At 37.0% G+C, this 27,476-nt stretch overlaps 1 protein-coding gene across 2 annotated transcripts in view; it reads left to right on the forward strand.

Annotated features, from left to right (window-relative positions):
- kcnh4b (potassium voltage-gated channel, subfamily H (eag-related), member 4b) overlaps nucleotides 1-27,476 on the forward strand; it is a 44,159-nt gene that overhangs the window by 10,654 nt on the left and 6,029 nt on the right. The window contains exons 3-15 of one of the 2 annotated variants that reach the window (XM_055042756.1): nucleotides 283-516; nucleotides 2,219-2,350; nucleotides 2,556-2,683; nucleotides 11,171-11,411; nucleotides 11,905-12,062; nucleotides 12,180-12,381; nucleotides 13,569-13,763; nucleotides 15,529-15,728; nucleotides 15,900-16,149; nucleotides 16,237-16,451; nucleotides 22,565-22,603; nucleotides 24,345-24,733; nucleotides 26,062-26,153. In XM_055042756.1, coding sequence (XP_054898731.1) covers nucleotides 283-516; nucleotides 2,219-2,350; nucleotides 2,556-2,683; nucleotides 11,171-11,411; nucleotides 11,905-12,062; nucleotides 12,180-12,381; nucleotides 13,569-13,763; nucleotides 15,529-15,728; nucleotides 15,900-16,149; nucleotides 16,237-16,451; nucleotides 22,565-22,603; nucleotides 24,345-24,733; nucleotides 26,062-26,153 — 2,475 coding nt within the window. The remainder of the gene's footprint in view (nucleotides 1-282; nucleotides 517-2,218; nucleotides 2,351-2,555; nucleotides 2,684-11,170; nucleotides 11,412-11,904; nucleotides 12,063-12,179; nucleotides 12,382-13,568; nucleotides 13,764-15,528; nucleotides 15,729-15,899; nucleotides 16,150-16,236; nucleotides 16,452-22,564; nucleotides 22,604-24,344; nucleotides 24,734-26,061; nucleotides 26,154-27,476) is intronic. The other variant, XM_055042757.1, reaches the window with a different exon arrangement.

The following is a 27,476-nucleotide window of genomic DNA, read 5'->3' on the forward strand; positions in this document are numbered from 1 at the left end:
ATGAAAATGTAAGCAAAAGTATTATAAGTTTTGAAAACAAAACATATGAAATCCAGCCTTGAGACTGAAAATGTGTGCTTTTGGATTACGACAGAAAATATTGACCTCCAAAATTATACGACATTCATGTTGGTGTATGTACGCATTTCACCTGAATTATTTCCAGTTTAGTTAAATATGTAGAGGTTCTCAGAGGTTAAAAAAAAAAAGACAAACTGAGTCAAATATAAAGAAATGTTTTCTCTTCTTACACCTCCTTACTTTCTCATGTTCCCTTCACAGACAGTAATTTCTTGTTGGGTAATGCCCAGGGCCACCGCGGCTACCCCATCGTTTACTGCTCTGATGGCTTCTGTGAGCTGACTGGCTTCACTCGCGCCGAGGTGATGCAGAAGAACTGCACCTGTCGCTTCCTTCACGGCGCTGACACCTGCGAACACGTGGCCCAGCAGATAGAGAAGGCTCTGGAGGGACGGGAAGAGTACCAGACTGAAGTTCACTTCTACAAAAAGAATGGTGAGTGCGTAGAAACAGGATGAAGAGATGCACATTTCTAAATTCTGTATGGAGACTGACTTTATTGGGATCTACATGAAAATGGGAAAGAAAGGTGATTTAAATGAACATGGCGTGGTTGTTGGTCTAACTATTTCAGAAACTGGTGATATACTGGGATTTTCACACACAACCATCTCCAGGGTTTAGACAGAATGGTCAGAAAAAGAGAAAATATATAGATGTGAACAGCAGTTCTGAAGGCAAAAGGGGGTCCAACCCAGTTCTAGCAAGGTGGCTGTTGAGTGTGCTAAATCTGTTTATCAGCTTAATTTTGATCAATATGATTTTATAAAAGTATAGCACCTTGGAAGCAAAATATAAAGAAATAAATTCAATGTTGTTTAACTACCCTGATCAGGCATGATTCAGTTTTGCTCTCTGCATCATGATTCAGACATTTATTTTTAGACAAGACCGTTTTAACGGTTCGTTTCAATTATGAATGCAAGATTTCTTAACAGTGATCTTTTGGAGAGAATATTCATGCTCATCAGCACAAAAACAATCAGATGATTGAGAAAATGTGAATCTTATTAGCGACCGGAAGAAGTGCCGAAGGGAATTAAAGATGTCGTACAAATAAGAGTTTCCGCTTGTTTTCTGCCTGCTAATCAAACTTTTTGACGAAAGAACAACGGTTCTCCGTTCTGTCTTGATCTGAACTCCATTCCTGCTGGCATTTTGCTAATTCTCTGGGAAGTCTTGAGCTGAAAACATGGTGTCATGCATGAGCAGAGAGCATATACCATAGACGTGTTAAGCCTCAATGAGTGGCACGCAGGATTATACGTGTTCAACAGAAACCTGCTGCCTCAAAATGTGAGGCGCGCTAATGGGTTGCAAAATATCCACTGTAGCTAAGTGCCTTCTCTTCTAATCTTCTAAAAGTCCTTAAAATAATTTAAACCGACCATTAAAGAGTTCTTGTTGGAGAATGGAGAAGCAGAGCAGATCAAAGCCAGCAGAGCAGATGTTTGTGACGCACGCTGTGTGCTGCAGCCGTCAGACTGACAGAACTTCATTTTCTGCACAAACACTGCAATTTATAGTGTTTTCTTACACATAAACAAACACACCAGAAGCACTACAGGAGACATAAAACATCTGCGTTGCAGCAGAGCATCATTTCTCCACCTTCTTGACCAAACTGGATCCTGGTGACGTCTTGGATCTTTTGGTTCTCCTTCCCTCTGTGAACCTATGAATTCGGCCACTTTGTGGGTCATTCTTTAAAACAGGTGTGTCAAACTCAGGTTCATTTTGGGCCATATCAAAAATCTGAATGCTCTTAAAGGGCCGGTTGTGCCAGAATGTATTGATAAAATCCCTTTAACTGTTAAAATATTAATAAATAGTTCTCCCACCAGGATTTTGTGATTGTTTTTGTAGCTTTTTATAATCAAAATCACTTTTTTTGGGATGCTAAGTTAGAAACTTATTCAAGTAAATGATTGATTGAGTTAGATTGCTCAATCAATTATTTACATATTGTAAGTAGACCTTTCTGTCATAGATGTCCTGATTTTAGAAATAGAAACAAAAATTCATTATACGCTACATTTAAGAGCTGCTTATCCTTAACTAATGAAGACTTCCCTTTTGTTCGCCAACGTGGGAAAACAAATACTTGCACTAAATGAATCTTTCTGATTTGCTTTAGGTGTGGCCTTCTGGTGTCTGCTGGACATTGTGCCCATAAAAAACGAAAAGGGCGAAATGGTTCTCTTCCTCTTCTCATTCAAGGACATCACCGACAGCTATGGGAAGGGGCATCACAGCAGCAAGAGGGGTGGTAAGTTAAACAATAACAATAATAATAATATTAGTTCAGTTTACCGCCTGCCTTTATTTTCACACTGTTTGGTTCAGCCTGGAAATCCTTCAACTGTTTCCAAACAGGAATTTGACTGGCAGTCAAACAAATCCCAAAGCTTTTATTTGTGTGCAATAAGCAGGAAAAAATTTTTTTAATGTAATTCTCCTCATATTTCTTTCAGAAGACAACAGGTACAGGAGGAAGAGCAGCTCTCACTTCCGCGAGGCCAGAAAACACGGACGCACCGTGTTGTACCAGCTGACCAGCCGATTCTCCAGAGGAGGCAAAAGAGACGTCAACCTGAGCGGAGTGAGTTTACTTACTCAAGTTTACAGATTTATTACTCTGTTGATCTGCACAGACTTTTTAAAATAAGAAAAAAAAACATGTTTTACAAAGGAGTCGTGGCAGTAAATAAAATTTAACCTCACAAAGACATAAACTGTCATCTGCAAATAACTTTTTTACACTAAAAACTGCAATTTTGATTCCAACTGTGGGTATTTTCCCATTGAAAATGTGAAATCCAATTAAAATTTTAGCGACATTTCTCAGCACCTGCTGCAAAAGGAATACCTGGTACAAATTCTTTTCATTCACTTTAAGCCCATCTGAGAATTAAAAAATGCAAAAATTGCCTGCCTGCAAAGCAGATTTATCCTTTAAATGCTTCTGGTGCAGAAAACGAAACACATGAAATGGGAAGTTTTTGAAGCTGAAGGCGGCAGCTGAAGTGTGATGAAGAACTGCTCCTCTTTAAGCAGTTTTCATGACAAAATACAGTTTTTCTCTTTCAGCACCGTTTTCAGATAAGCCAATATAATATGTGCTTCACAAAAGAGCGTAAAGCAATTAAAAGTCTTTTGGGCAAAACAAAAACAGGAAGCAGATGTGTGAAACATTTATGTAACTAATTTTGACAGTCGGTATTTGAAGATTGAATAAAAAGGGAACAAAGTGTTTTAGGGAGATTATTTTACCTCTCAAGTAAAAGAAGAATGTTTTATCATTTTAGCAGAGACCAAGGTTTGTTAATCTCTAGTCGATTTCCAGATTAAATCATCACCTCGATGATGCATATGAATAATCAAGATAATTTTTTTTTTGTAATTTCTAAATCCAGAAACGTACCAAACAAGGTAAAGTAGGAATTTATTTATGAATCAGTTTCTTCTGGGTTAATCCACTGGTAATTTAAAAAAAAAATCAAATTAATCTCAAACATAGATTATTTTGTGTTGTTGATGCTGAGAATCAAAATCTGAATTTCTTTTAATGTCATTGTGCACGAATAAAGCACAAGAAAATTTAAAGAAACAGCAATTCTGAAAGAAACACAGAATAAGAATAAATAAATACAAATCACAGACATAGAGGTAAATAATAAGTCAATATATAATTAACTACACTTATGAATAAATATAATTAGATAATTAAAAAATAAGTGAATAAATATGAGGTTTTAGATTAGCTGTTTTCATTTCATTTTCCTTTTATTTCTTTTGCTTTTGTTTTGTAAAGATTCAATTTTCAGCAGTTCATTTACTTAAACTTTAAACTTTAATAAAAAATTACTTTTTTATTTAAATCTCCCCTGCACAGTTAGAGATGGGATTTAAATATATATTCTAATTAAGTTGTTTTTATTTATACATCACAGACAAACTCAAACAAGTGTTTCAAACATAAAAAACAGACATAATGGCAGAAAACTGAAAACGTGTCATCATAACTGTGTTACTTGATTTAGTTAAAAGCCTGTTTGGAAAGAAAAGTCTTTCTGAACTTAAATTAGAAAGACTAAAAACTAATTTAGGATTTAGTTCTTTGGGTGGTGATGAAAAAATGATGGGTCCTAACATCAAACCTTGAGGTACCAGAAATCTCTCACAATCTGATTTGTATGTCAAACGCCCAACAATCTAACACAAAACGTGAATAAACTTTCAAACATCATGCATGCAGAACCACCATCTGTTCCAACAGTATTCCTAAACTTGGAAAAAACAATCACAACAGCCAGAAGATGAGTTGTGCCTCACTTTTCCACAAAGAGAGAACATCTGCTTACTCTGAGATTCACAACATTTTTATTTTCAGATTTTATGCCAGCACTCTTTACACCCTTTAAAAAAATGTTTATGCGATCCATAACCTGCTCTCAGCTGCCTCTTAATCTCACTTTTGCTCTCCAATTTGTTCCTTCCCACAGCATTTATTATATTTTAAAAACTTTCACGGGGGTAGTAGTTATATTTTTCCAAGCTATTTAATGCAAATTACAACTTTATGAGCAACAGAAAGGTGACAACAAACACCTCAGGTCGTGATTTAACCTAAAGCAAATATAAATCACACAGCTGCAGCAGAAAATAGAGAATAACAAAGAAGTCGTCAAACTATATACAAGATATTGCATGTCACTCACTGCTAATGGCATCAAATCAGGACATTTGAATAAAATATGTAGGAATACGGTGGTTTTATAAACTAATGTATATCAAACAATGAGGAAAAACTGGAACGCTTTTGTTATTTTCAACAGCTCCTTGTTTTGCTTGTTAAACTAAAAAGGTCACTTTAAAGTGAAAGAAAATAGTGATTATGCTTAATGTAGCTGTTTGCTGGTTATTTCTATATTATAGTAGTAACATTTTATATTAATATATGGCTGTTGTTCAAAACGGGTTGCACAATTATTTGTAAATGTGATTTGTTATGGGGGGATTTTTCTGAGCGCACGTTTTCAGTCTGAAAGCAGGATTTGTTCTCAAAGTTTTCAATGGTTGTGCTAACGTTTTCAGTTTGAAAGCAGGATTTGTTCTCAAAGTTTTCAATGGTTGTGCTAACGTTTTCAGTTTGAAAGCAAGCTTCATGTTTTTCTTCTCAGAACCTGTAATGCTTCCACTCAAAACTTCTGCTCTCTTTCAAATATTCACTGCTTTCTCAAACCTTTCTCCTCGCGCTCAAAACTTGTCTCTGTTCGCTCGGAACAAAAAAAGTACCGTCGCCTGGCAACTTCTCAGCCAATAGAATGAAAGTGTTGCACAGGGTGCGTTTGTTTCCTTCTAGTGGGCGTGCCTGTGTGGCTACTACCGATCGTTATTTCCCCATTGTTTGTCAACTCTGTATATTATCTGGTTTCCTTCTTCCTAACCAGTTCAACATAAACCTCTACCTGTTTATTTTTTGTTCCTTTAGCTTGGTTTCTCTCTGCTCCATGTTTGAAGATAATTGGATGTTTCTCGGGATTGATTTAGGCTCCTAACCCTGCAGCATCTTTATTTTTAAGATTCATTAAGGTTCCCTTTATTTCACCCCCTGCCTGCATGCTCTGTGTGTTTAGGTTTAAATCGCGCTCCTCCCGGCAGGATATTGAGTTGTGTGTATCTGCTACTGAAGGCAATCTTGTTGGCAAAGAAAATCTTCGTTTGATTTTTTCCTGCTGGTAGATTTTTCTTCCTCTGCTGAGCTAAACTTTCCATCTGTCAAACTAACCTAATAACTTTCTTGCCTCCTCTCTCTGGATCGTTTCTTCCCCCGAATATTTACTGCAACTCATCTATCTATTTTTTTCCTTTTTCTATTTTATCACAATCGAATCTCTTTGTGTTAAATATCTGCTGGGAACTTCAGTTGCCATTTGGTTTCCTTTCAGCTGGGTATTTACAACAGTCCAAGAAAACATGGTTCACGATTTCTATACTCTGACAAAAGTCACAACGTCCAGTTTCATTTTTCCCCATAATATTATTAATTTTGTCAATATGTATTCGTCCTTCTTATTCTCTCCACAATCCAAATTGTGTTTTTGTAATGCAATATATATCAATATAGTGCAGAATAGCCGTGCAGAAAATGTGTTAGCCTTTCTAGCAGCAAGCAGAGCATGCTAACATAACCAGACCTGTGATGATTATCAATAAATCAATTAATCACATGATAAGTTAAAACAAACTCAATAATTTCCTGATTTATCATTTATCTGGTTTTCTTCTCTTTCTACCAAAAACTGGAGGATAAAAGGTTTCAGTTTGGTCTAAACTCGCCCTTTTTTGGAAGGACCATTTTGTTTAGACTTCAGAATTCATTTTATTTGTTGTTTTATTTATTTATTTTGGATATTTAAAATGTTGTCCGGCTCTAGTGTTAAAAGTTCCCTAGAATTTAAAGTTAACTGATCTTTGAGAATGTGTTCTTGCATTATTATTTTGCTGTTACCATTATGTTACTTAAAAATGGTTTCAAAACAACAATTTTATCGTTTATCGCAATAAGTTCCGGAACAATTGATCAGGCCTACAAATAACTATGAAATGCACATCTATAAAACCAGTTGAAAACTTCATCAGAGCAAAACTGACTCATGAGGCATTTTTTTTCTTGGGGTGATTAGTTGACCCTGTAATGACACCTGGTTAGCAGACCTTTACCATAAAGCTGCGCAAACTAATTAATTACCAAAATAAATTTGCCAATTTTGATAAAACTCATGTTTTCTTGAAGAAAAATGTTTTCAGCATAACTGCAATGGGAACTTTTTTTTTTTTTTGCATCACACGAGTCGTGATGTTACAACTGGAGGAAAAGTCGAAGAAGAATCACAGGTGATTCTAACTGTGTTTTTTATTTAACGGAGACACTGTAATTCCTTCTTCACAATATTGACACAGTTTGTCATGGAAGCGCAGTTGAAGTCCAGTCTTCTACAACTGTTTAAATATATCTCTGCTTTAGCACACCTGAATCACATAATTAGGTCATTAGCATCAATTTGCTGCACCTGACTGCACACGGAGAAGGTGATTCGGTGAATTTGATTCAGGTGTGCTGGACCGGGAACTCATCTAAGAGATGGAGAGTTTGACACCCCTGGTCTGTGTTGGACCAGAGAGTATTTTTATACCCTGGCAATGCTGAATCATTCCAAGACTATCTTATAAATAATATATATTTTTGCTGCCTGAGTCTCAAAAGGCGAGGGAAAAAGCCATTTAGGAATACTCATAGTCACGCTCACACGTCCTCAAACGGTGCTGAAGCTGCTAACAGATCAACAGAAAGAGAAGCAGAGGTGTAGAGCTAATTCACAAATAGAAATCTCTCCTGCTCTGTCACATAACCTTTACAAAAAAAAATGTTCAGCGCCCTTTTTTTTAATGAAACCTGCTTACCAAGGTGCTGACATGTGCTTTTTTTGGTTTCTGTTTGAATGCTGTCAGCTGTGAGTTATCAGCCGCTGTAACCAGGCCATTTCTCACTGACAAGAAACTCTGTGGGATTTCATGCTTTTTCTGTTAACCAGGAGAAAAGGACTGACTTGTAGAAACATTCCTCTTGGAGTTGTCCTCATCAAAGATTGCATTTTTGTCCTCAGTAAATACCTTAGCAGGCATGAAATGGAGCTGAATCACAAAGCAAAGGGCTCGGATTTATAACTGTGACACAGTTTATCGCGTGTCCCTGCAGTGAAAGACAGTGTAGCGTTTCTCCTCTTCACTGCATTTCTTATTTTGGAAGAAAAGGAGAATGATGTGGAGGTTTACTGAAATAGAATCAGTCAATTTTCTCCAAACCACCTCAGCAGCTTCTAGGCTAACATTTCATCTCCCAGAAGTGGCCGCGTTGAACGTTGCTTGTCCAGATAGCTTTTTATTTTTTTGTCTCTCCCCACGCTTTCAAGGCTATCACTTTTTCTTCTTGGTCAGCTCTATTCTCTTTTCCCAGGCCTGCAGCAGAAGTTTAAAATGCTTGAGTTGTTTTCGTTACTTTCTCCTGACCTTTGCATGTGAATATTGCAGAGTTGGGTACAGTATCCAAAAACTGTATACTCAAGTAAAAGTAGCAGTTTAAGAAATTACTCAAGTAGGAGTAAAAATGTATTTAGTAAAAAGTCTACTACAGTACTGAACAACTGATCAAATTATAAATGATTTTATATGTAAAATATAATCAGATGGACCAAAATATAAAGTTAAATAAAACTTTGGTTAAAATGCAACTTCTCTGCAAATTTTGGATTTAATAAGGAAGTAAACAAGAAGATCCGAGAAGAACACAGATTTAAGAAATTTACTATAATTTATGGCGGGTGGGTTTTGTTTTCTACACAAGATATTTATTTGTACATATGTCATTTTAAACTTTGAAAATATTTATTCTGATGTCATTTTTTGCATCATTTTAACATGGATAAATTCGAGACTGTTCTCTCCAAAAATGATTCCCTTCCTCCAAACCAAACTCTGCCATCTGACACTTGGCGGGATGAAGCTCAGCCGTGTATGAAATGATCAAGCCCTTTAATTGTAATAAGTTTCCTCTTGACTGACCACAGTTCTTTTCTTGTCATTTTATAGCGTTTCAGCGCAGACTTTTGAGGGGCTTATCGCCATCTGTATGGATGGCTGTCTCTCAGAGATTACTCCTGACATCACTGTTCGTTTTCACTTCAGTTGCTGCTTTACTCAACAATCGGCGGTCAGCGCACAGGAGAGCGTGTTGACATTTAAACTGACGGTTTCTGCAAAATGTTGGCACTGCAGTGTCCATCTGATTATCATTAATAGTTGCAGCCCTTCCCCTTGTGACCATCTGGATGTTAAGTTATTCATTTATGCAGGTTTCTTTGGGATCTGTCCGCATTTTGTATAATTAACAAATTAAGCTTGAAATTGGCTAATAGTTTTAGATATTTACCTTCACCAAACAAACCTTGTTGTTGTCCACTTCAGCAGAAACAGCTTTAGTCATGATGTTATACACTTCACTTAAAGGATTTTACTTTAGTTAAACCATATTAAATCTGAAGGAAGTATTCAGAGAAAGCACTGCTACAAGAACTTACAAACTGCAGTTAGCTAACATGTTCTGTTTTTCTTTCTAAGCTGAAGTTAGCATTTTGTTCATTGACTCTTTGCAGGTACGTCACTTAGTCATTCGAGGCGCCATGACGGACGTTGAAATTGTTTTCCAAAGTTGTTTTTGGCAGTTTCTTCATGGCTTCTACTTGTTCGAGTCACGCTAACTTGGTTGGTGCCCTGACAGAGGTAGCTAGCTTAGAAACCGACCCATTTCTAAGCTAGCTGACGTGTTGCTTAAATTATCGCCACATGGTTTATGTGCTATGTGATGAACGACGTTTCCCCTTAAACCGCAGCAGCATTGAAAACATCGAAAGACCAGAAGCTAGCCAGTTTCTCCCATACATGCTAGGCTAGGTCACGGCGCAGCATTGTTTCCACGGTTTACTGACTGCCAGACGCGGATGAACGTTAGTTTTCTCACCTGTTAAAAAGTTTTCTGATTTGTCTTCAAATCAGACAAAATTGGTGTCAAACGTTTGTGCTGCATTTGTGCAGCAAAAGTTTTTGTTTGTGCTGCTATCATTTTAAAGAAATAAAGAAATGTTTTTTGAGGTCATCACAGGTCAACCACTAAAATTTATTAAAAAGTTGATATCTGTTTACTCCATATTGGACTCATCTTTAATGTTTATCTGCTCCAGGCCCAAAGTGCAAAAATGTTTTTTAAACTTTTATTTCTTAACTCTTGTTAAAGTTTGAACCCTGTTGTATAAGAATAAGCCATAAAAAGCACTGAATCCCAGCTTTGAATAACTGAAAAATATAATATTTAAGAAGATTTTTTTCATCTTCTCACTTATCTTGAAAATATTTTACAAACTACGATAATCTAATTGACATTCTCTTAGTAAAAATAAGATGGCAAATAACATTATTTTCAATATTTAAATAGTTGCTGAACAAATTTTTGCACGATTATTTATTTCTGGTCAGGAAGAAAGCGGCTGTGAAAGTTGTTTAGTGGAAGCATCTCCTTTTTTGCCAGGTTATTTAGCAGCAGCACTGCTCTTTTTATATGTGGAAAGTCTAATTTTCTAAGATAAAATAAGCCACAGTTGCCTAATAATGCTACTGTGAATCTATATAAGTGTAGTGCAACTTGATTTATTTTAGAAATCTTGCAAAATGTCTTGAGCCTGTTCTCCTAGATACTATAAGTGCAGCTACATCTTCATTAAATGCCAGAGTTCCCAGTAACCAATCTACCGCCTCTTCGCTCTTCACATGGCTGACAGGCAGAGAGAGAGGCACGCTCCAGTCTGGGAAAGCAATACTGTAAATGAGTCAAGTAATATCAACAGTGTTTACACTGAAATGGGAAGGCTTGACAGGGAAAATATGGGTTTTATCCAGACTAGATGGATTCTTTGGGGTTATTTGTCCCAGAGGAAATTTAAATCCAGTTCACTTCATAAAGGAAGAAGCAGCGGTGATTATTAAACGCTGCTTCGCTGCAAAGCAGAGGGAGAATTGACCTTATACCTAATGAGAACTTTATGCAAGATGACAAATTGTAAACACCAGCAAAAAAATTAAACATAATTAAACTGCTTTGCTTAGTATATGGCAAACATATACTAAGCATAATAAAGTAAGAACAATAAACAATTGATTATTATTCAGGTATGGTCTAAATCTTGTTCTTGTTGCTTGAAATATTGTTTTAATCGTTTATTTAGCAGGTGAAAATGAAAAATAAAATAGTTTGTGAAGTTAAAATAACAAAGAAAAATATTTAAAATTGTGTGGCCCCTTGAGTAGTTTTAACTTGACTTTTATTGCCTAATTTGCAAAATGTTTGGACAGAGAAATACCTTTTGGTTTTGCAGACACTGTTTTCCTGTCAACCAGTTTTTAATTTTTCAACCCCTTACCTTTACGTGCTGCAATACAACCAGTTTAAAAGTGCTGCTCTTCTGCTGCCATTCAGTCAATGGTGGACAAGCCTTCGGTACCAGAGTACAAGGTGGCGGCGGTGCAGAAGTCGCGCTTCATCCTGCTGCACTACAGCGTATCCAAGGCGCTGTGGGACTGGCTCATCCTGCTGGCGACCTTCTACGTGGCCGTCACCGTACCCTACAACGTTAGCTTCTCCCCACACGACGACTCCATCCCTGCCTCCCGCTCCACCATCGTCAGCGACATCTTAGTGGAAATGCTGTTCATTATCGGTGAGAGCTGGAGTACGATGATTAGAAAGTTGGAGAATTTAGGGGTTCGTTTTGAGCTTCTAAATTCATAATTTTGTTGTATAATTTCAGGGTTTCCCTCCATATAAGCCTGGCGGGCCACCAGTGTGTTTCACACAGGGTATTACATGGCATATAAAAGGGGGGAAATGTTTGTAAATTGTTTATCATATCACATTTGTAGATTAAAATACTAATAACTTTAACAAAGGTATCCCTGAATTTCAAGATTTGTAACAATGAATTTAGGTTAGATTTGGATCCCTTGTGTCAGAAATGGACAAATTTGTCCTGATTCATATGATATCCCAGCTGTTGCTCTTCCTTTGAATGGACCAAACCTCGTCCACAGCTGCATCTTTTTCTGGTTATTCTTTAGTGTTTGCAGTGATGAGCTCCGGTTTAATTTTCTATTAATGTTTGAAGAATCACCATGACATGGCTGTCAGTTACTGGGTTGATTTTATAATTTCAGACATTATCCTGAACTTTCGTACCACCTATGTGAGCCAGTCGGGTCAGGTGGTGTACGAGTCTCGCTGCATTTGCATTCACTATGCCACCACGTGGTTCTTTGTGGACCTGGTGGCCGCCTTGCCCTTTGACCTACTCTATGCCTTCAACATCACAGTGGTGAGTACAACCACATTTCCAGTTCTGCACTCCTATACTTGATCCTTGCCAATTCTGCTTCATCAAGTGGTATAATCAAGAGGAGCTAACATTTTCAAATTCCCGTTCTCTGTGTAGACCTCTTTAGTCCACCTCCTGAAGACGGTCCGTCTTCTGCGTCTCCTTCGGCTTCTTCAGAAGCTCGACCGTTACTCTCAGTACAGCGCCATGGTGCTGACCTTACTGATGTCTGTTTTTGCCCTGCTGGCGCACTGGATGGCCTGCATCTGGTACATGATCGGCCGCAAGGAAATAGAAACCAATCAAACCTGGGATATAGGTGAGTCTTAACTATTTTTTCTATCCCTGAGAAACATTTCCAGAATTTGAGGACTAATGCAAGAGAAACTCATCCATGCGTTCATCTTTAGTCACATTGATTACTGCAACAGCTCATTTGCTTTACTACCTACAGTAAATAGACGTCCATATAATGTTTGTCAGGCTCCTGAGTGAAGTTGGACCCGTCACCTTCTTCAAGCCAGACAACATTGGTGTCAAACGTTTGTGCAGCAAAAATGATAAAGAAATGTTTCCAGAGGTTATGAAAGGTCAACACCTTCTCAAAACCAGACAGAATTGGTGCCAATCAACTCAACTATGTTTGTGCAGCAACATTTTTTGTTTGTGCTGCTTTGGTTTTGAAGATACTGATGAAAGTTTAAAGGTAATTTTGATTTTGTAAAAGTGAGGGGGCTGCACAAGCACAAACGAAAATGTTTGCTGCACAAAAGTTTGACACCATTTTTGTCTGAGTTGAAGAAGGTGGTGCATGTTTTTTTTTTTTTTTTTTACCAGGTTATTAAATAATTAACTTGTTAATTAATGATAGTAAAATCTGGGAAAGGTTTGCAAATTTGACAGAAGTTAGGTCTGAATTTAACCAAACACAGTTTAACCGCAGTACGGTACACAGATGGAAGATGTTTGGGGCTCAGCGTAATATTTTCTGCACACCAAAGTTTTTCTGGAGCCAAATGGGAAGATATCAATCTTACCCTTAAACCCAGGAACAAAGTAGGCCATGCAAGCAATGAAACTGGAGGCAGAGACTGGGGGGGAGTTCCTCTGCAGTAATGTGAGAAAATAATAAACTCAAAACAAGAATGATTTATAGTTCATGTAGGTGGTTTTATAAAGTTCAGTTATGGGCTTCATCTGCTTTTGTATTTCTTCAATAAATGTGGAATCTTTTGTGTTTTTGATTAGATTTGATTAATGCCATTTTTTTTTGTTCTGTTCGAATTTATATAAAATCTAATGTCTGTATTTATCCCAAAACTGGTTTATAGTAGCCAATTTTAAAATGCCAGCTGTCCATATCCTCATTTTGGCAAATACCCACATATAACAGAAGCTGCCAATGATTTTAGCTTTTCTCTCCATCCTTTCACTGACATCCGACGTTTTACTGACCGACACAAAGAGGCAGAGAGTTTTCTGAAACGGTTTAGCTTTGCTCCCCAGGATGGCTCCATGAGCTGGGCAAACGTCTAGAGACTCCGTACGTCAACAGCACCGTGGGCGGCCCGACGGTCCGCAGCTCCTACATCGCTGCTCTCTACTTCACCCTCAGCAGCCTGACCAGTGTGGGCTTCGGGAACGTCTGCGCCAACACCGACGCCGAGAAGATCTTCTCCATCTGCACCATGCTCATCGGTGGTACGTTTGACACCAGGTCGTCTCGCTCCCTGTGTCTCTGTTTGGACGGCAGTCCACGAAATCCAGAATTTGTCGGGTAGAACTGCTTGGCTGGGCTTGGAGACGCAGCTTGATGCAATCATCATCTTTCAGAAACAGATTATTTCTGCTGAGGTGGCAATAATAAGTGCAACAGCCCAGCAGATTATCATGGGTTTATTTTACTGCCTGTAAGAATGATGGTGATGATGTAAACACAGCTCTGACTTGGTGTCAAATCCCTATAGATGAAAGAGCAAATAAAGCTTTAAAAGTTTAAACTTATTTGAGCTCCAAAAGAGAGTTTAGGGATCAAAGTTTTATATTTATCTTTAGTTTGATCTGTAAAGAGCTGGTGAAGCTGCTGGGTTCTCCGTTTATCCACTGTTCTGCTGTGACTTAAGCTGAAAATATGTCGATGTTTTTGAATTTCCACTTTTTCCTGTTTATTAATATTTGCAAATTATAGAATCTAGCACAGCTAAACACTACAGGAAGTTTAAAAATTACCATTTGGAATAAAGAAAAAGACTGAGGAAATTGTCTAGAATTGGCTTCTCAATCTCAAACATGTAGTAAATACTGTTTATGAATATTAGTAGTTTACAGTTAGTTCCAGTGGAGGATATTGCTTTATATTCTCCATGAATCAATAGAAAATGTTTCCTGAATGCTACATTTTTGTGATGCAAAAATTGTTTTTGCAAACTTTCAATCATCCAGTAAAATTCAGCTGAAAATCAATTTGAGAGGAGAACGTTAAAAAATGCTGCAACGTCCTTGAATTACACCTTAAAACATTGGAGCTGCATTTAGTAGTGTTTACTATCTTCTTCTCTTTAAGTCGAATAAATTTAAAGTTTTAGGTTTTTAGCCTAAATGTGAGTTTGTGAAAGTTGTAAGTTGTGTTAACTTTTTATTAATTTTGTCAAACCTCCAAGAGTTTAATAAACTACAGTGTAAAAAAACTGAAAGAAGCAAAACACAGCAGTGGGAATTATTTCCCAGAATGCTTAGCGGCTTGTATCCCGAGATGGAAGTGCGTTACAATGATCTGACTCTCGTGTTACTTATGAAAATGTTTATTTTTATGGGCTTTTCACACTAAATATTTTTTGCAGAATTTATTGTGATGTTTAATAAAATTAATTCAGATCAGAAATTTTGTTCATGCAACTTGAAACAAGAATCAAGTAAAATAAGTAGTTATTTTAACTTGATAATGTGAGTGAAAATAATAGAGAAATTTGGCTCTATAACGAGATTAGGACAGTTTTTTGTTGCATATTGTGAAATAAGTATTCGGTTTGAATTGCAGCACAAAGTTAAAACTCACAATTAGAGATTAATGAACTTAATGTTTAGACAACTTCTGAGTTAAAACCAAGACATTTTTCTTATTAATTACATTTGACTCAGCATTTAATCTTCTTTTGTACATATTAAATAATAGATTCAGATTTAATTCTTTTATTTTAATGAGAGCGTGTGTAATTTTTGCAGTGTTATGCATAGAAACTTTTTTTTCTGCCACTATTGTATTTGCGGTTTTTGTCTGAATGTTCAAGCAGCCACAGCAAGAGTCTGTGTTTTAAATAAAAAATAAGCTAAAGATAACACCAAAAAAAGGGGGATTCTGTAAGGATTTTGTGTTTGGCCTTCTGTTTTCCCGCTTTCTTTTGAGTTAGCTCACCTTGTTCATGTATCTCAGTCGAACCGCCTTCATTACTGCCTCCATCTGCCCCAGCTCTGATGCACGCCGTCGTCTTCGGTAATGTGACGGCCATCATCCAGCGCATGTACTCACGCCGCTCCCTCTACCACACGCGTATGAACGACCTGAAGGACTTCATCCGTGTTCACCGCCTGCCCCAGCAGCTTAAGCAGCGGATGCTGGAGTACTTCCAGACCACATGGTCTGTCAACAACGGCATCGATGCCAACGAGGTGGGAGTCTCCTTTGTTATCACAAGATGCTGTCCCTCAATGACTTAAAGATTAAGAAATTATGATTTTGTTTGTGTGTGTGTGTGAGTGTGAAATCCCCTCCCAATCCTTTCACACCATCAACTGATCTAAAATATTCCAACAACTCTGCGCCTTATTACATCAAATCAGCTCCTGCACGACTTCCCAGATGAGCTGCGAGCCGACATCGCCATGCATTTGAATAAGGACATCCTTCAGCTGCCGGTTTTTAAAGGGGCCAGCCGAGGCTGCCTGCGCTCACTCTCGCTTCATATTAAGACCTCTTTCTGTGTACCTGGGGAGTACCTGATCCGTCAGGGCGACGCTCTGCATGCCAACTACTTTGTCTGCTCCGGTTCCCTGGAGGTGCTGAAGGACAGCATGGTGTTGGCGATATTAGGTCTGTTTTATGGCAAACCTGCACAGAAACATGTTCATAAGTGTTAAACGAGAGCAGGAAAGTGATTGTTGGTGTTTGGGATTTTAGGAAAAGGGGATCTGATCGGGTCTGACTTGCCTGGAACTGATCAGGTGATAAAGACAAATGCAGATGTGAAGGCGCTCACCTACTGCGACCTTCAGTATATCAGTGTGCGCGGCCTGAGAGAGGTGCTGGAGCTGTACCCAGAGTATGCCAGCGTGTTCACCACCGACATCCACAACAACATCACCTACAACCTGCGAGAAGGCAGCCAAGACGAGGTACCGAAACACACGCATCAAACTCCTACAGAAGATTGTTTTCTATTTAATCAAAATTGCAACTTTTCTTTGTGTTCTATTTGTTGGACAACAGGAAATTCAGTTGTTTGAGAACAGGGCATTTCTTAACCCTTTTAGACCTAAGTTTCAAATCTCTCCCTGGATATTTTTGCGTACTTTAATTGTACGCACTTTTTTAAATGTCTTGTGAGTGAAGATATATATAACTTTCAATATATATCAGTTATTTTCACAATATACCGTCTATTAGAAGAGTGTTTCACCAGTTTAATTTCCCTCTTTGCTTCGGTGGGAGTGAAATTACCGTAATAACCTCATATTGGCTGGAAAGTGCAACATCTCCCCTTTCAGAAATTGTTGGAAGTGTGGCGGGATTACAGTGCTGCAAATTCGGCTGCATCGCAGCTGCTACATTCAGTCTGGAAGGGTTAAAAGTTTTAAAGGCCACTTTAAATCCAAACAAGCTGCTGCTGGTCACGCCGCCCAACTGAGCGTTTACATTTATGAAAATGTCTACAAACAGATGCGCAATTTTACAACCATGCACCTTTGAAAAGCAGAAGTAGAGCCTCCTGCACAACCAACAAGAATGCCGCAAGTAGTTTCTGGATGGCAAGTCAACATCAAAACACTTGTCTTTTCCAGCAGCCATTGTACGGCACATACCACAGTAAAACTAGTTGAATAAAAGTGCTGGAGCTCCGCTTGGGTTGCATGTGACTTAACAATCGGGAGGTTTTTGAAGAGAAGCTCTCTTGACTTTCTGCAGCCAGTACAGTCTTCTTTTTATGCTAATGAATGAAAAACATCACCCAAAAATTAACCAAAATCCATGTTGCAGTTCTGCAATGTGTGTACATGGAAAACTTGACATAAAAACTGGCAAAGAACTGGAACCCTGCTATTGTTTGTAAAATTAAACAAACATTGCAAATAAACCCATAGATTAAAATCACAAAAACCTTTACCATTAGCACACAAATGTGGCCAAACAGTGTGGAACAGGACGTACTAGGCAATATAATTTTGCCCCCTACAGTGCTTTTGTCACTCTACACGAGTCTTGTTCTGCCACAGCAACCAAAGGCCAATTACGATGAGTGGGTGCCAATGTCAGGCAGGCATATCATTTCATTTCCCCAAAGCCCAGCAGGACGCTGCTCTCAGTGCTGTCTGATTACTGCTGGTTAGCAGTAATTTCAGAAAACCTTACAGAACTACTGTAATATAGAGACAAAATGGGAACCTGCATCCAATTACATTAGAAATCCGGACGTGTTAAACCACAGTCTTTTGGCAAAAAAAATAAATTATGTCATCCTAAACCACTTGTGTCAAACTCAAGGTCCGGGGACCAAATCTGGCCCGCTGCAGCTTTTTATGTGGCCCTCTAGACTCCAAATTACAACAATAAGTACCTCCAGTTTTTCACAAATCCTCCATATTCACACAAAATCAACAGATCTGCACATTTGTATTGCAATTTTTTTCTCAAACTTGGTCAAAAACATTGAGTTTAACTGACTGCTGCCTCAGACTTGATGTCCGGTTGACCGATACAGCGATTAATAAAAAGTCACATTTAACATCACGTATTAGCACAAATATAAAAATTCCTTACAAATATTTCTAACTTCAAAATATGTGATTTTAATTTCAAAAATCTACAAAAAATAATCACAAACTCCTAGTGGGACTGATATTTATTAATATTTTAACATCTAAATGAGTTTTATCAATACATTCTGCCACAACTGGTGTTTTGAAGACCATAAACTCTGAGCCAACACCACTCAGCAATTTGCACTTTATAATATCTGTATTTTTAAGCCACAGTGCAAACTGCGTGAAGAAGCTCTCATTAATATGTTCATTTAGCTTAGACAATGCAATTATGAATTAAAATATGATTAATGTATCCTACTATAAATTCAATTTAGTTTACTTTTACTTCACAAATTCACAACACAGAGTGTAAATAGATGTGAACATGTATTCTGCCTTTTGGTTTTTTTCTCCACTTTTCTGCTTTTCCAATCACTGTAATGAGGTAAATTAAATGTTTTGCTAATATGACAAACACAGCTAATGAACTGTGTAATAAGAATACATTAGTTGAAGTACCTTACTTCTTGTTGAAGGTTTTTTTTAAGTCTAATCAACATAGCGAACCCACAACCATCACAGTATGTGCTCCTGTGCTTACGTAGGTTTGCTAAATGAATGTTAAAGAAAACCATAAGTGTTATTATTATAGCATGAGATTAAATAACAGAAAAAAAGGTTTTGTTGTTAGCAAAATAAAAATGTAAGCGTGCATTAAGCCATTGCGTTTTAGCAGAGTTGGATAGTAACTAGTTACTTTTATGAAGTTGCATTTACTTGAAACATGTACTTTTTACTCTTACTTGAGTAAAAATTCTGGACTCTTTAACTTCAATCATGTTTTAACCAAAGATTCACCAGACACAGACACACACCTGAAGTTTCTGCTAAGGTTGTAGTTTTTTATGAAAAGAAACTGATTGGGAACAGTTTATTTTGTTAATTTTTGAATTACTGTCATTTCTGTCCTTAAAATACCAAAATTTCCACTTGACTTTATATTTTGGTCTGTCTGATGATGCCATTTTTTGAGTACTTGAACAGACTTTTTACCAAATACTTTTTTTACTCTTATTTGAGTAATTTTTGGATGACTATGTTTTTCTTTTAATATGTTTAGCAGGGCTTCCTCCAGAAAACTTGCTAAGCCCGGAGGTTGAGCGCCAGAGCAGCCATTCATCCAGCAGCCCGTCGTGTTTTTGAGTTAAAAATGTTTAAAGTTGACAGGAAATGTTATTATGTCACTTGATAATTATGTTACTGTATGATTGGAAGATTAACACCTGAACACCAACCATAAAGTCTTAAAAAATGCAAACATTTTAAAAAGACTTAAATAAATAAGCAATGCTGAGCAATACTGAAATGGAGAACAAGACAACAAAACAAAATGTTGGGTAGCTATTTTGCATGGCATTTTCTGAAATTAACGGTGGGATGTCTGTGATGTATGGCTGACAAAAGTGACAAAACTCTCCCTCTACGCTTCCTAAAAACTGATTCTTGTTAGCAGTCTGTTAGCTCCTCTAGTTGTCTCCATTGTTTCAAAGTTTTGTTGCTCATTAGTTTAATCTTTGTTTTCTCTTTTTTTTATCCTCGCCTTGTTTTGATTTTTATAGTTCGGAACAGGAAGGACGAGACATGTGTGATGGGTTTGCTAATTAGAGGACGTCTTTTTGTCAGTCGGGCTGAAGGACGCAGCTTTCACTGTATTAATTAGGGCTTCAAAAGCTGAATGATGCTTAACATTTTGATACCCCAACGCAAAGTTAAACTGGCAAATTACCAATTATCTGCATGTAAACTTAATAAAAAGGTTAATTTTCTTTATTTCAGTGTTTTGCCGCTGTTGTATTTGATTTAGCAACGTTTCCCTGGCTGAAGAACAAAGAATGGTCAAAGCATCAAAAACAGATGACACACATTGTTATTTAGAAACTCGCAGTGAAAATGTATATAAAACAAAAAGCTTTTTGCCATATTGGCTTTTTGTCATGTCTTAAAATGCAAGTAGAATCGATTAACTGGTGCTTTCAAATGACACTGCTAATTTAAATCTACTGTTTGGAATTTTGTCAAGTGTAACAACACACTGTAAAACATTTAAAGATGGCTTAACTTGAAAATGAAAGCCCATCTGCTGCCTTAAAAACGCAATTTAAGTCGACAAGAAAGTTGTTTTGGTTTTTACTCCGAAATTAAAGTTTAGGAAATTGATTTAACAACAAGAAACAAATATATAAAAGTTCTGATAGCTAATTAATGTTGAATTGAGTTTTCACTTAATGCTGCAGTTTAAACCAAACTGTTATTTGGTTTAAGAGTTTGTTTCTACCAGCTTTTGCACATTTATGCTCTGAAATCGTTATTCGTTGTTCTTTTAAAAAAACGCTCAGTATTAAATAGATTGATTAGGAGAGCATATATGAACGCAGATTTTAAATCTAGATATAAATTTGGATGTGGTTCTTGCTTCTGCTTCCTAGATAGGATACTGTGATTTATTTTTACTATTTAACAATAAACCAGGAGCTGCTTTGTAAAGTAATATTCTCATATATGACAGTTAGCACGTCTAAAATACTGATTGTTTGCCCATAATATAGGTAGAAACACTTCAACAATATAACGACACAAACCTTGTTATAGGGGACTTATTTATCGTTAATTCCTCTCATCTCAGGTCATTTGGCGCAAATTTCCATTAGCTTGATTCCATTATAACCTTATTTATCCTCATCTTCTGAGGATGAGAGATCCTTTATGTGGCCTACAACAATCTAAACTGATTCAAACGTTAATTTCCTTTTCATCAGTTATTTTTAAACTTAGCCATTTGCTTTGAGGATTAAATTTAATGCCTTCTTGCATCAAAGAGCTTGTCGGGCACTAACTGTGTGTCTGTGTAACATTTTTCATCGATTAGAAAAGGATTCACCATTGCTAAATAATTATCCTCCCCATTGCTTAATAGCCAAAGCTAATCTTGCCACGCGCCAGGAGAAAAACAAACTTACAAGCAATTAGCTTTGGAGGAAAAATGTCTGGTGATTTAATCAAATATGTGCAGAAACAAAAAAAAATGGACCAATGACCCAACCTGAGACATTACACAAGCTGACCTTAAACTTTAACAGCTCATGTTATGTTCATTTACCATTTTCAAAGTGCTGCGATGAAGATAGTTGGCAATTTTCCTCCACCAGTTTCATTCGTTTTATGAGTTGTGCATTAAATTAGTTGAGATTATTAAAAAATGTGATTACCAATGTTATAAAAACACCCATCTGGGGCGGTGAATACACCGACTGCAATCAGTTCATAATTGCAGCTGCGACTCATTGCCTGTAAAACTCCAGGCGTTATTATTTTTGAGGATAATCTTGAAAACTCTTGCTTATTTGAGTTTCCGTTATTAAGCTGAAGTGGCAGTAAATGACAAATAGGACATTTTAGCATCTCACAAGAAAAAATATAACAGATAATAGTAATAAGTCAAATTCCCAAGAAGGGAGTAAACAAATAAATCAAGCAAAGGGAGATAATTATTGGCATTTTTAACTTTTTGATTGAAATGAACAAATATTTTCTGTAAGTAGCAGATAATTTTCAAGAATCAAAAATCTGAATGTTCTTAAAGGGCCGGTTGTGCCAGAATGTATTGATAAAACTCTTTTAACTGTTAAATATTAATAAATAGATGTTTGTTTCAGCATTTAATTCGTGTTAATTAAAATACTCTTTTCACACTGATCAGTCCATCCAAGATTTAGATTTCTTTTTGTTTTGTTTTTTTGTGAGTTTTTTAACAACCAAAATCACAGATTTTAAAAATATTAGAGTTTTTATGATGTTTGCACTAATGTATGATGTTAAATGTGGCTGTTTATTAATTGCTTTATAACTTGACATCAAGTTGTTGTTAAACTCAATGTTTCTTGACAATTTGGAGAAAAATTTACAGTAAAAATCTAAAAGAAATTTGGGAATTTTGTGTGAGTTTTTAACGTTTAAAATGTAATTTGTAGTCTAGAAGGCCATATAAAAATCTTCGGCGGGCCACATTTGGCCCACGGACCTTCAGTTTGACACATGTGATGTTAAGGATTTCTAATTTAATATTTAAGCAGCATGATTTTAAGGGAAAATTGATGAGGTTGGAAAATACATTTGAAAAAGTTAATTATTTACACATTTACTTGTGCAAATCTGAAAGTCTTGCTAAACGTTTCGTTCTGGTGACAATCCGCTCTCTTCCTGCCAAGTTTAACATGCATCACTTTGTCCTTTTAACCTCTTGGTTGAGGCTTACATGCTAAGTTCATTTTGTTTCCACTGATCCTTCAAAACTGCTTATTTTTAATATTTAGTCTTGGTTGTGCTTTTAAGAAGCTTACCATATTTTCAAAAAAAAGTCTTCAAACGCTCTGAAAGTGCCGTTTTTCCCAACTTGTCGTCTTTTGTCTCCTTCCTTTCTGTCCCTGCAGGGCTTCAGCAGATTCTGCAAGTCGCCCAGACTTCCCCATGTGAGTTCTGCGTTCATTTAATATCCGTCCAGTTTTTTCAAAGGGATTTTATTCCCTTTCATGATGTGCTTTCTGAACTTGTTAGTACGTTGTTACAGAAACAGGAGCACTGCACTGTATGCACGGTCATAGAAAGGGCCTATTATTGAGGATTCATTTTCATACGAAATGGCGACAGCGCTCTCAGTGAATCCCAACATTTTAATAAGCTTTAAACTTGAATATCTAAGAAAGTAAAGATGAGGTTTTCTCTTTCAATCCGGACTCATCCATTTGGTCTAGTTTCTAGTGAAAATATCATAGCCAAAACTAACTAACACATAACTTTTCAGCTTCATGTAGGGACTTGTTTTAAGTAAATAATTCTAGTATTAAATCAGTATTGAGGAATTATTTACTTAAAAGTAGCCTCTATATGTAGCTGAAAAGTTACTTTTAAGTTAGTTTGTGTTATTTTAAGTGGAATAAGAAATTAGTCCAAAATTACTTTGTAAGATTTTGTGTTTTTGAAGAATAGAAATTATTTCAAAAACTACCTTCAGGTATTTCTTGGCTCACTTTTGATTTTTTTAAATAATTTATCTCAGGTGTATGAAATCCAAACCTACACATGCAAAGTGAGCAAATTAAATCTTTATTTGTTTTGTTATGTTTTACCCAGAGACAATTATTCACACCTTGGAAAAGAGTGTCAATTTCCTAAAACTACAAAAATACAAATACACATCAGATGATAAAGTTAGATCCACTAAGCTTATGCAGCTGGGAGTTGGAAAGTTTGCATTAAATGATGAGATTATATTAGGAAATATTTTCCCTGGTTTCCAGCAGCCTGTGAATTTTTGAAGCAATCCCTCCTGTTTTTCTGGGACATCCGGTGCTGCTGCTGGTTCTGTGGGACGGTCTGGGCGAGGTTTTCCTCTCCAGGTTGAAACTGGTTTAGAAGAGACAGGGCAGTCCAGACCCGGGGCTTAGCTCACTAACTGGGTCAATAACTCTCTGAAATCTTCTGAGCTACTTTTCTTATCTTGTACCGTACGATCATCCATCTCTTCCTGCTATTTTTAGAGCTGAGGTCACGTTGCTCACTTTATCGGTTCTTGAAATGTTCTAGCACCTTCTGGAGTGATTGGGGTGATTAATCTTTAGCTGGAATCGACACAGGGCCTTTATAAATCAATAATATGTATTTTAAAAAATCAATAGTTGCTGAGCATTGTATTGATCTGCTGGGGTGATAGGGTCTGTTTTTGCAACATGTATTGCATTTCCTGTTTTCATATTTTAAAGTGCGAACCAGGATTGTTTTAGTGCATACTGTCTCAAAAATCTTTTTAAAAACAACAAGATAAAAAAATAAAATAAAATCTGTTTAATATAATTTAATTGCTAAGTGGTACTAACATCATTTACAAAACTTCCTTATATTTGTAATAAAGGACTCTTGGTTTACAGTGGAAATTTAATAAAATAAACATTTAGGAGTGGCCTAGTCAAAGTTTGGACTCAAACTTAAACAGGTCCTCCAAGCCCAAAACTATCAAACGAGGCTGAATTAAGACAGAACTGCAAAGAAAACTGGGTCCCACAGTAAACGTAAAATCAAAGCTGTGTAGAGTTGCCTCTGATTAGCAGTAAATGAAACATCAATCAACACATTTGACGTCTTTTTTTTTGATGATATGTGACAAAATGTAATGTTTTTAAGACTACTGTGTCAATTTATTGTGTTCCTTTCCAGCAGTCACCAAAGCTCCCTCCTATCGTTGAGACGAAGTCGGACGACCCCGATGACGCCTTCCACCTCTCTCCAGCCACGCGCTCTCGCCGCAACCTCCTGCTGCCCAATTTCACCAGCCCGGTTCGCCGCACCTCCCTGGGTAACCTGCTAGGAGACGAGCTGCGTCAGTTCAACGCCCTGCGACATTGCCGTTCACCAAACCTCAGCCGAGGATTCCCTGGACAAAGCTCATCCCCTCAGCCACCTTCAAAGAAAGAGCACGGCACTTCCTTATCCACTCCGACTCAGGCTTCAGCTTCAGCCAAGGATGAGCTGGGAGACGAGCAAAAACCTGCAAAGTTGCTCATCCCGACGGTGATGTGTTTTCCACCGCCGGACCTCAGTCCCAGGTACCAGGGCATATTTACTGAGCTTTTCTACTTCGGTACAAATGGCAAGATGAAGCTGGATGACTTGAATAATGCAGTTTATTGAAACTAATGAAGTCCACGTCGTTAGAACTGATATGGATCTTTTGGTATCTTAAACAATTAATGGTGATATATCAATTATTAAAATAATCGTCAACTAATTTAGTAATTGATGACTCACTAAATGGAGAATACAGACTCAAAAAAACCATTTGCTTAAAAAAAACCCTAACCCTAAAAACATATTCAGCAAAATGCTTTATCCTGTTCAAAAATAAATATACATTTCACATTTAAGATAAAAAACACCTTTGTCCTTAAATTTAATAATTTATAAATTTATATTTTCACTATAGAAATGCTACATTGCTGCATTTTAGGCATTAAAATGTTTGTTTTCTTATTTTTAAAAAAAAACAATTAAATTACTTTTGCATCTTATTGTATTTCTGATATTGCATAAAAAAGGCTTAAATGGTTAAATGAAAATTCAAACCATTTTTTAAATCACTTAATCGTCCGAATGATTGACAAAATAATCAATTACTAAAATTCTGAGTTGCAGCCTTGATGTGTTTGTGTTTTTTTATCTCTTCAACAAATTACCCACTGTGGAAAAGAAGACAGGAGACAAGAAATATAAAAAAGGATGATGTTTTAATAACTTATTAGACATATATTGGTATAAGGTGTCAAAGTGAGGTATGCAACAGCAAAACATTTCAAATTTGGACACAATATAGACAAACATTTAGCTCCCTGTTCAAAAACTAACCAATCCAAATTAATTACATCTCTTCTTATAATACGAGTGGTCACATATCCAGTCAGTTTGAATTCTCTGCAAAGTGCTAAAGAATATTTTACTGTCTGCATAAATAACAGTGTGGATTAGAGAAAATCCCAAATAAATTCAAATTGTGCACACAGGTATAACTTTAAAGAAGCGCCGGAGTTCACTCCAATACAGAAACACAGAAGAAGAACGATGCTCAGTCTGATGGCATCCAACAACTCCTGTAAATGCATATTACAGCAGATGTCACTGTATTTCATTACTAGAGGACCTTATCTTGCTGCCCTACCGTCTGTATCTATAATGTATCACCCAGTAAGCTGCACATGTGGGTAAGGGCTGGTTCATACAGCTCAAATATCTCATCCCATCACATCGAAACCCACCTGGGCGTCTGCCAGCTGCAGCTCTCATGGCACATTCTTGGATCATCTTGTGTCTCTGATGATAATTGAAAAAGCTCTACTGTAACATTAACCCACATTCTCCATCTCCTCATCCCTCCTATCAGGGTTGTAGATGGCATCGAAGACAACGGCCACACGTTCCATTTCACCGTGGAGCACAGCAAGCCCAGCTCCAGAACAGGTGGCATCACCCCAGGTAAGACACACCGCCCCCCCCAGCCGCGGCGGTAAGCTGGAGGCCAGATGGCGTGGAGGTAAACCGGAGAGTTCAAACAGGCCTGCCTCCTTCTGGGGAAATCTGAGAGCGAAGCAGAAAGGAAAGACAGCCAGGTGTCCACAGAGTCAGAGAACATGTGAAAGGACAAGTGAGGTCAGAACGGGGTTCTCACTGTCTGAGTTTCTCCTCATGATGGCGATGCAGGGGCGATCCCAGGATCTGACCTTTACGGGTGAGAAGATATTCGTTGGTGCAGTTTTCTAAATCTACCTGCTTATTTACATACATTCACAAACAAAATTAAGAGACACTTTGTCAGTAATTCATAGAATAAAAGAACAATGTTCATTTTACTCAAACTTACAAAGAGTAAAATCAGAGAGACTTTAAATTTTTTCCAGAGCTGTATAAACTCAGTTTGAATCAGAATCTGAAGATGACATCATACCTGCCAGCATCTGCTAACATTAATGAGACACAAGAGGAGTGACAGTCCTAATGGGGTCTGCTGCCCTGGAAATTAAAATAAAATCTACTCAAAACTATGCATTTCATTTTATTAAAATAGGATTAATAAACCTAAAAGCAGTTTATTATCCAGGTAGAAGTTCAGGTTAATGATGAGTGAAAATGAGTCATCAACCTGAACTTTATTTGAAAATCATACCTAAAAATTGCATTACCATTATTTTTATCCGAACATTATTTTTGGCCTTTTGTCTTTAATAAATGTGGTTTATCAGTTAAATATTAGTGAAATAATACATTAAATGACCATTGAACAATTATTCATTAAATATATTAAAATTTCTGAATAGAACACACCAAACGTAATGTAATGTGGGAAATATTTATTTACTGTTAATCTATGAGTATGACTTGTTCTTTAAATGGCCACTTATTTTGGCTAATGCTATAACTTATTAAATATCATCCAAACTCAACATCATAAGCAAATAATCAGTAATCATAACAAAATGTTCTGTCCCATATCCACTGGCGGTCTGTAGGCTTCAGGACCGGTTGATTTACTTTACTGGAGTCAATATGGAGTTTTTGCAGTGCATTTGTAGCACAAAACATATGGGGGAAATTTTTCTGCCCTAATTTGAAGACACACATTTTCAGTCTGAAAGCAGGACTCAATGTCTTCATTCTTGAAATTGACTCCTTGTACTCAAAATTTCTCCTCTCTCTCAAATATTCACTGTTCTCAAATCTTTCTCCTTACGCTCAAAACTTTCTCTGCTTGGATCAAAACTCTGCTTGCAAACCTCTCTGCTCGCGCCCGAAATAAAAACG

This window comes from Poeciliopsis prolifica, unplaced genomic scaffold, assembly GCF_027474105.1.
Source record: "Poeciliopsis prolifica strain line A6 unplaced genomic scaffold, Auburn_PproV2 SCAFFOLD018, whole genome shotgun sequence".
Classification (NCBI taxonomy): Eukaryota; Metazoa; Chordata; class Actinopteri; order Cyprinodontiformes; family Poeciliidae; genus Poeciliopsis; species Poeciliopsis prolifica.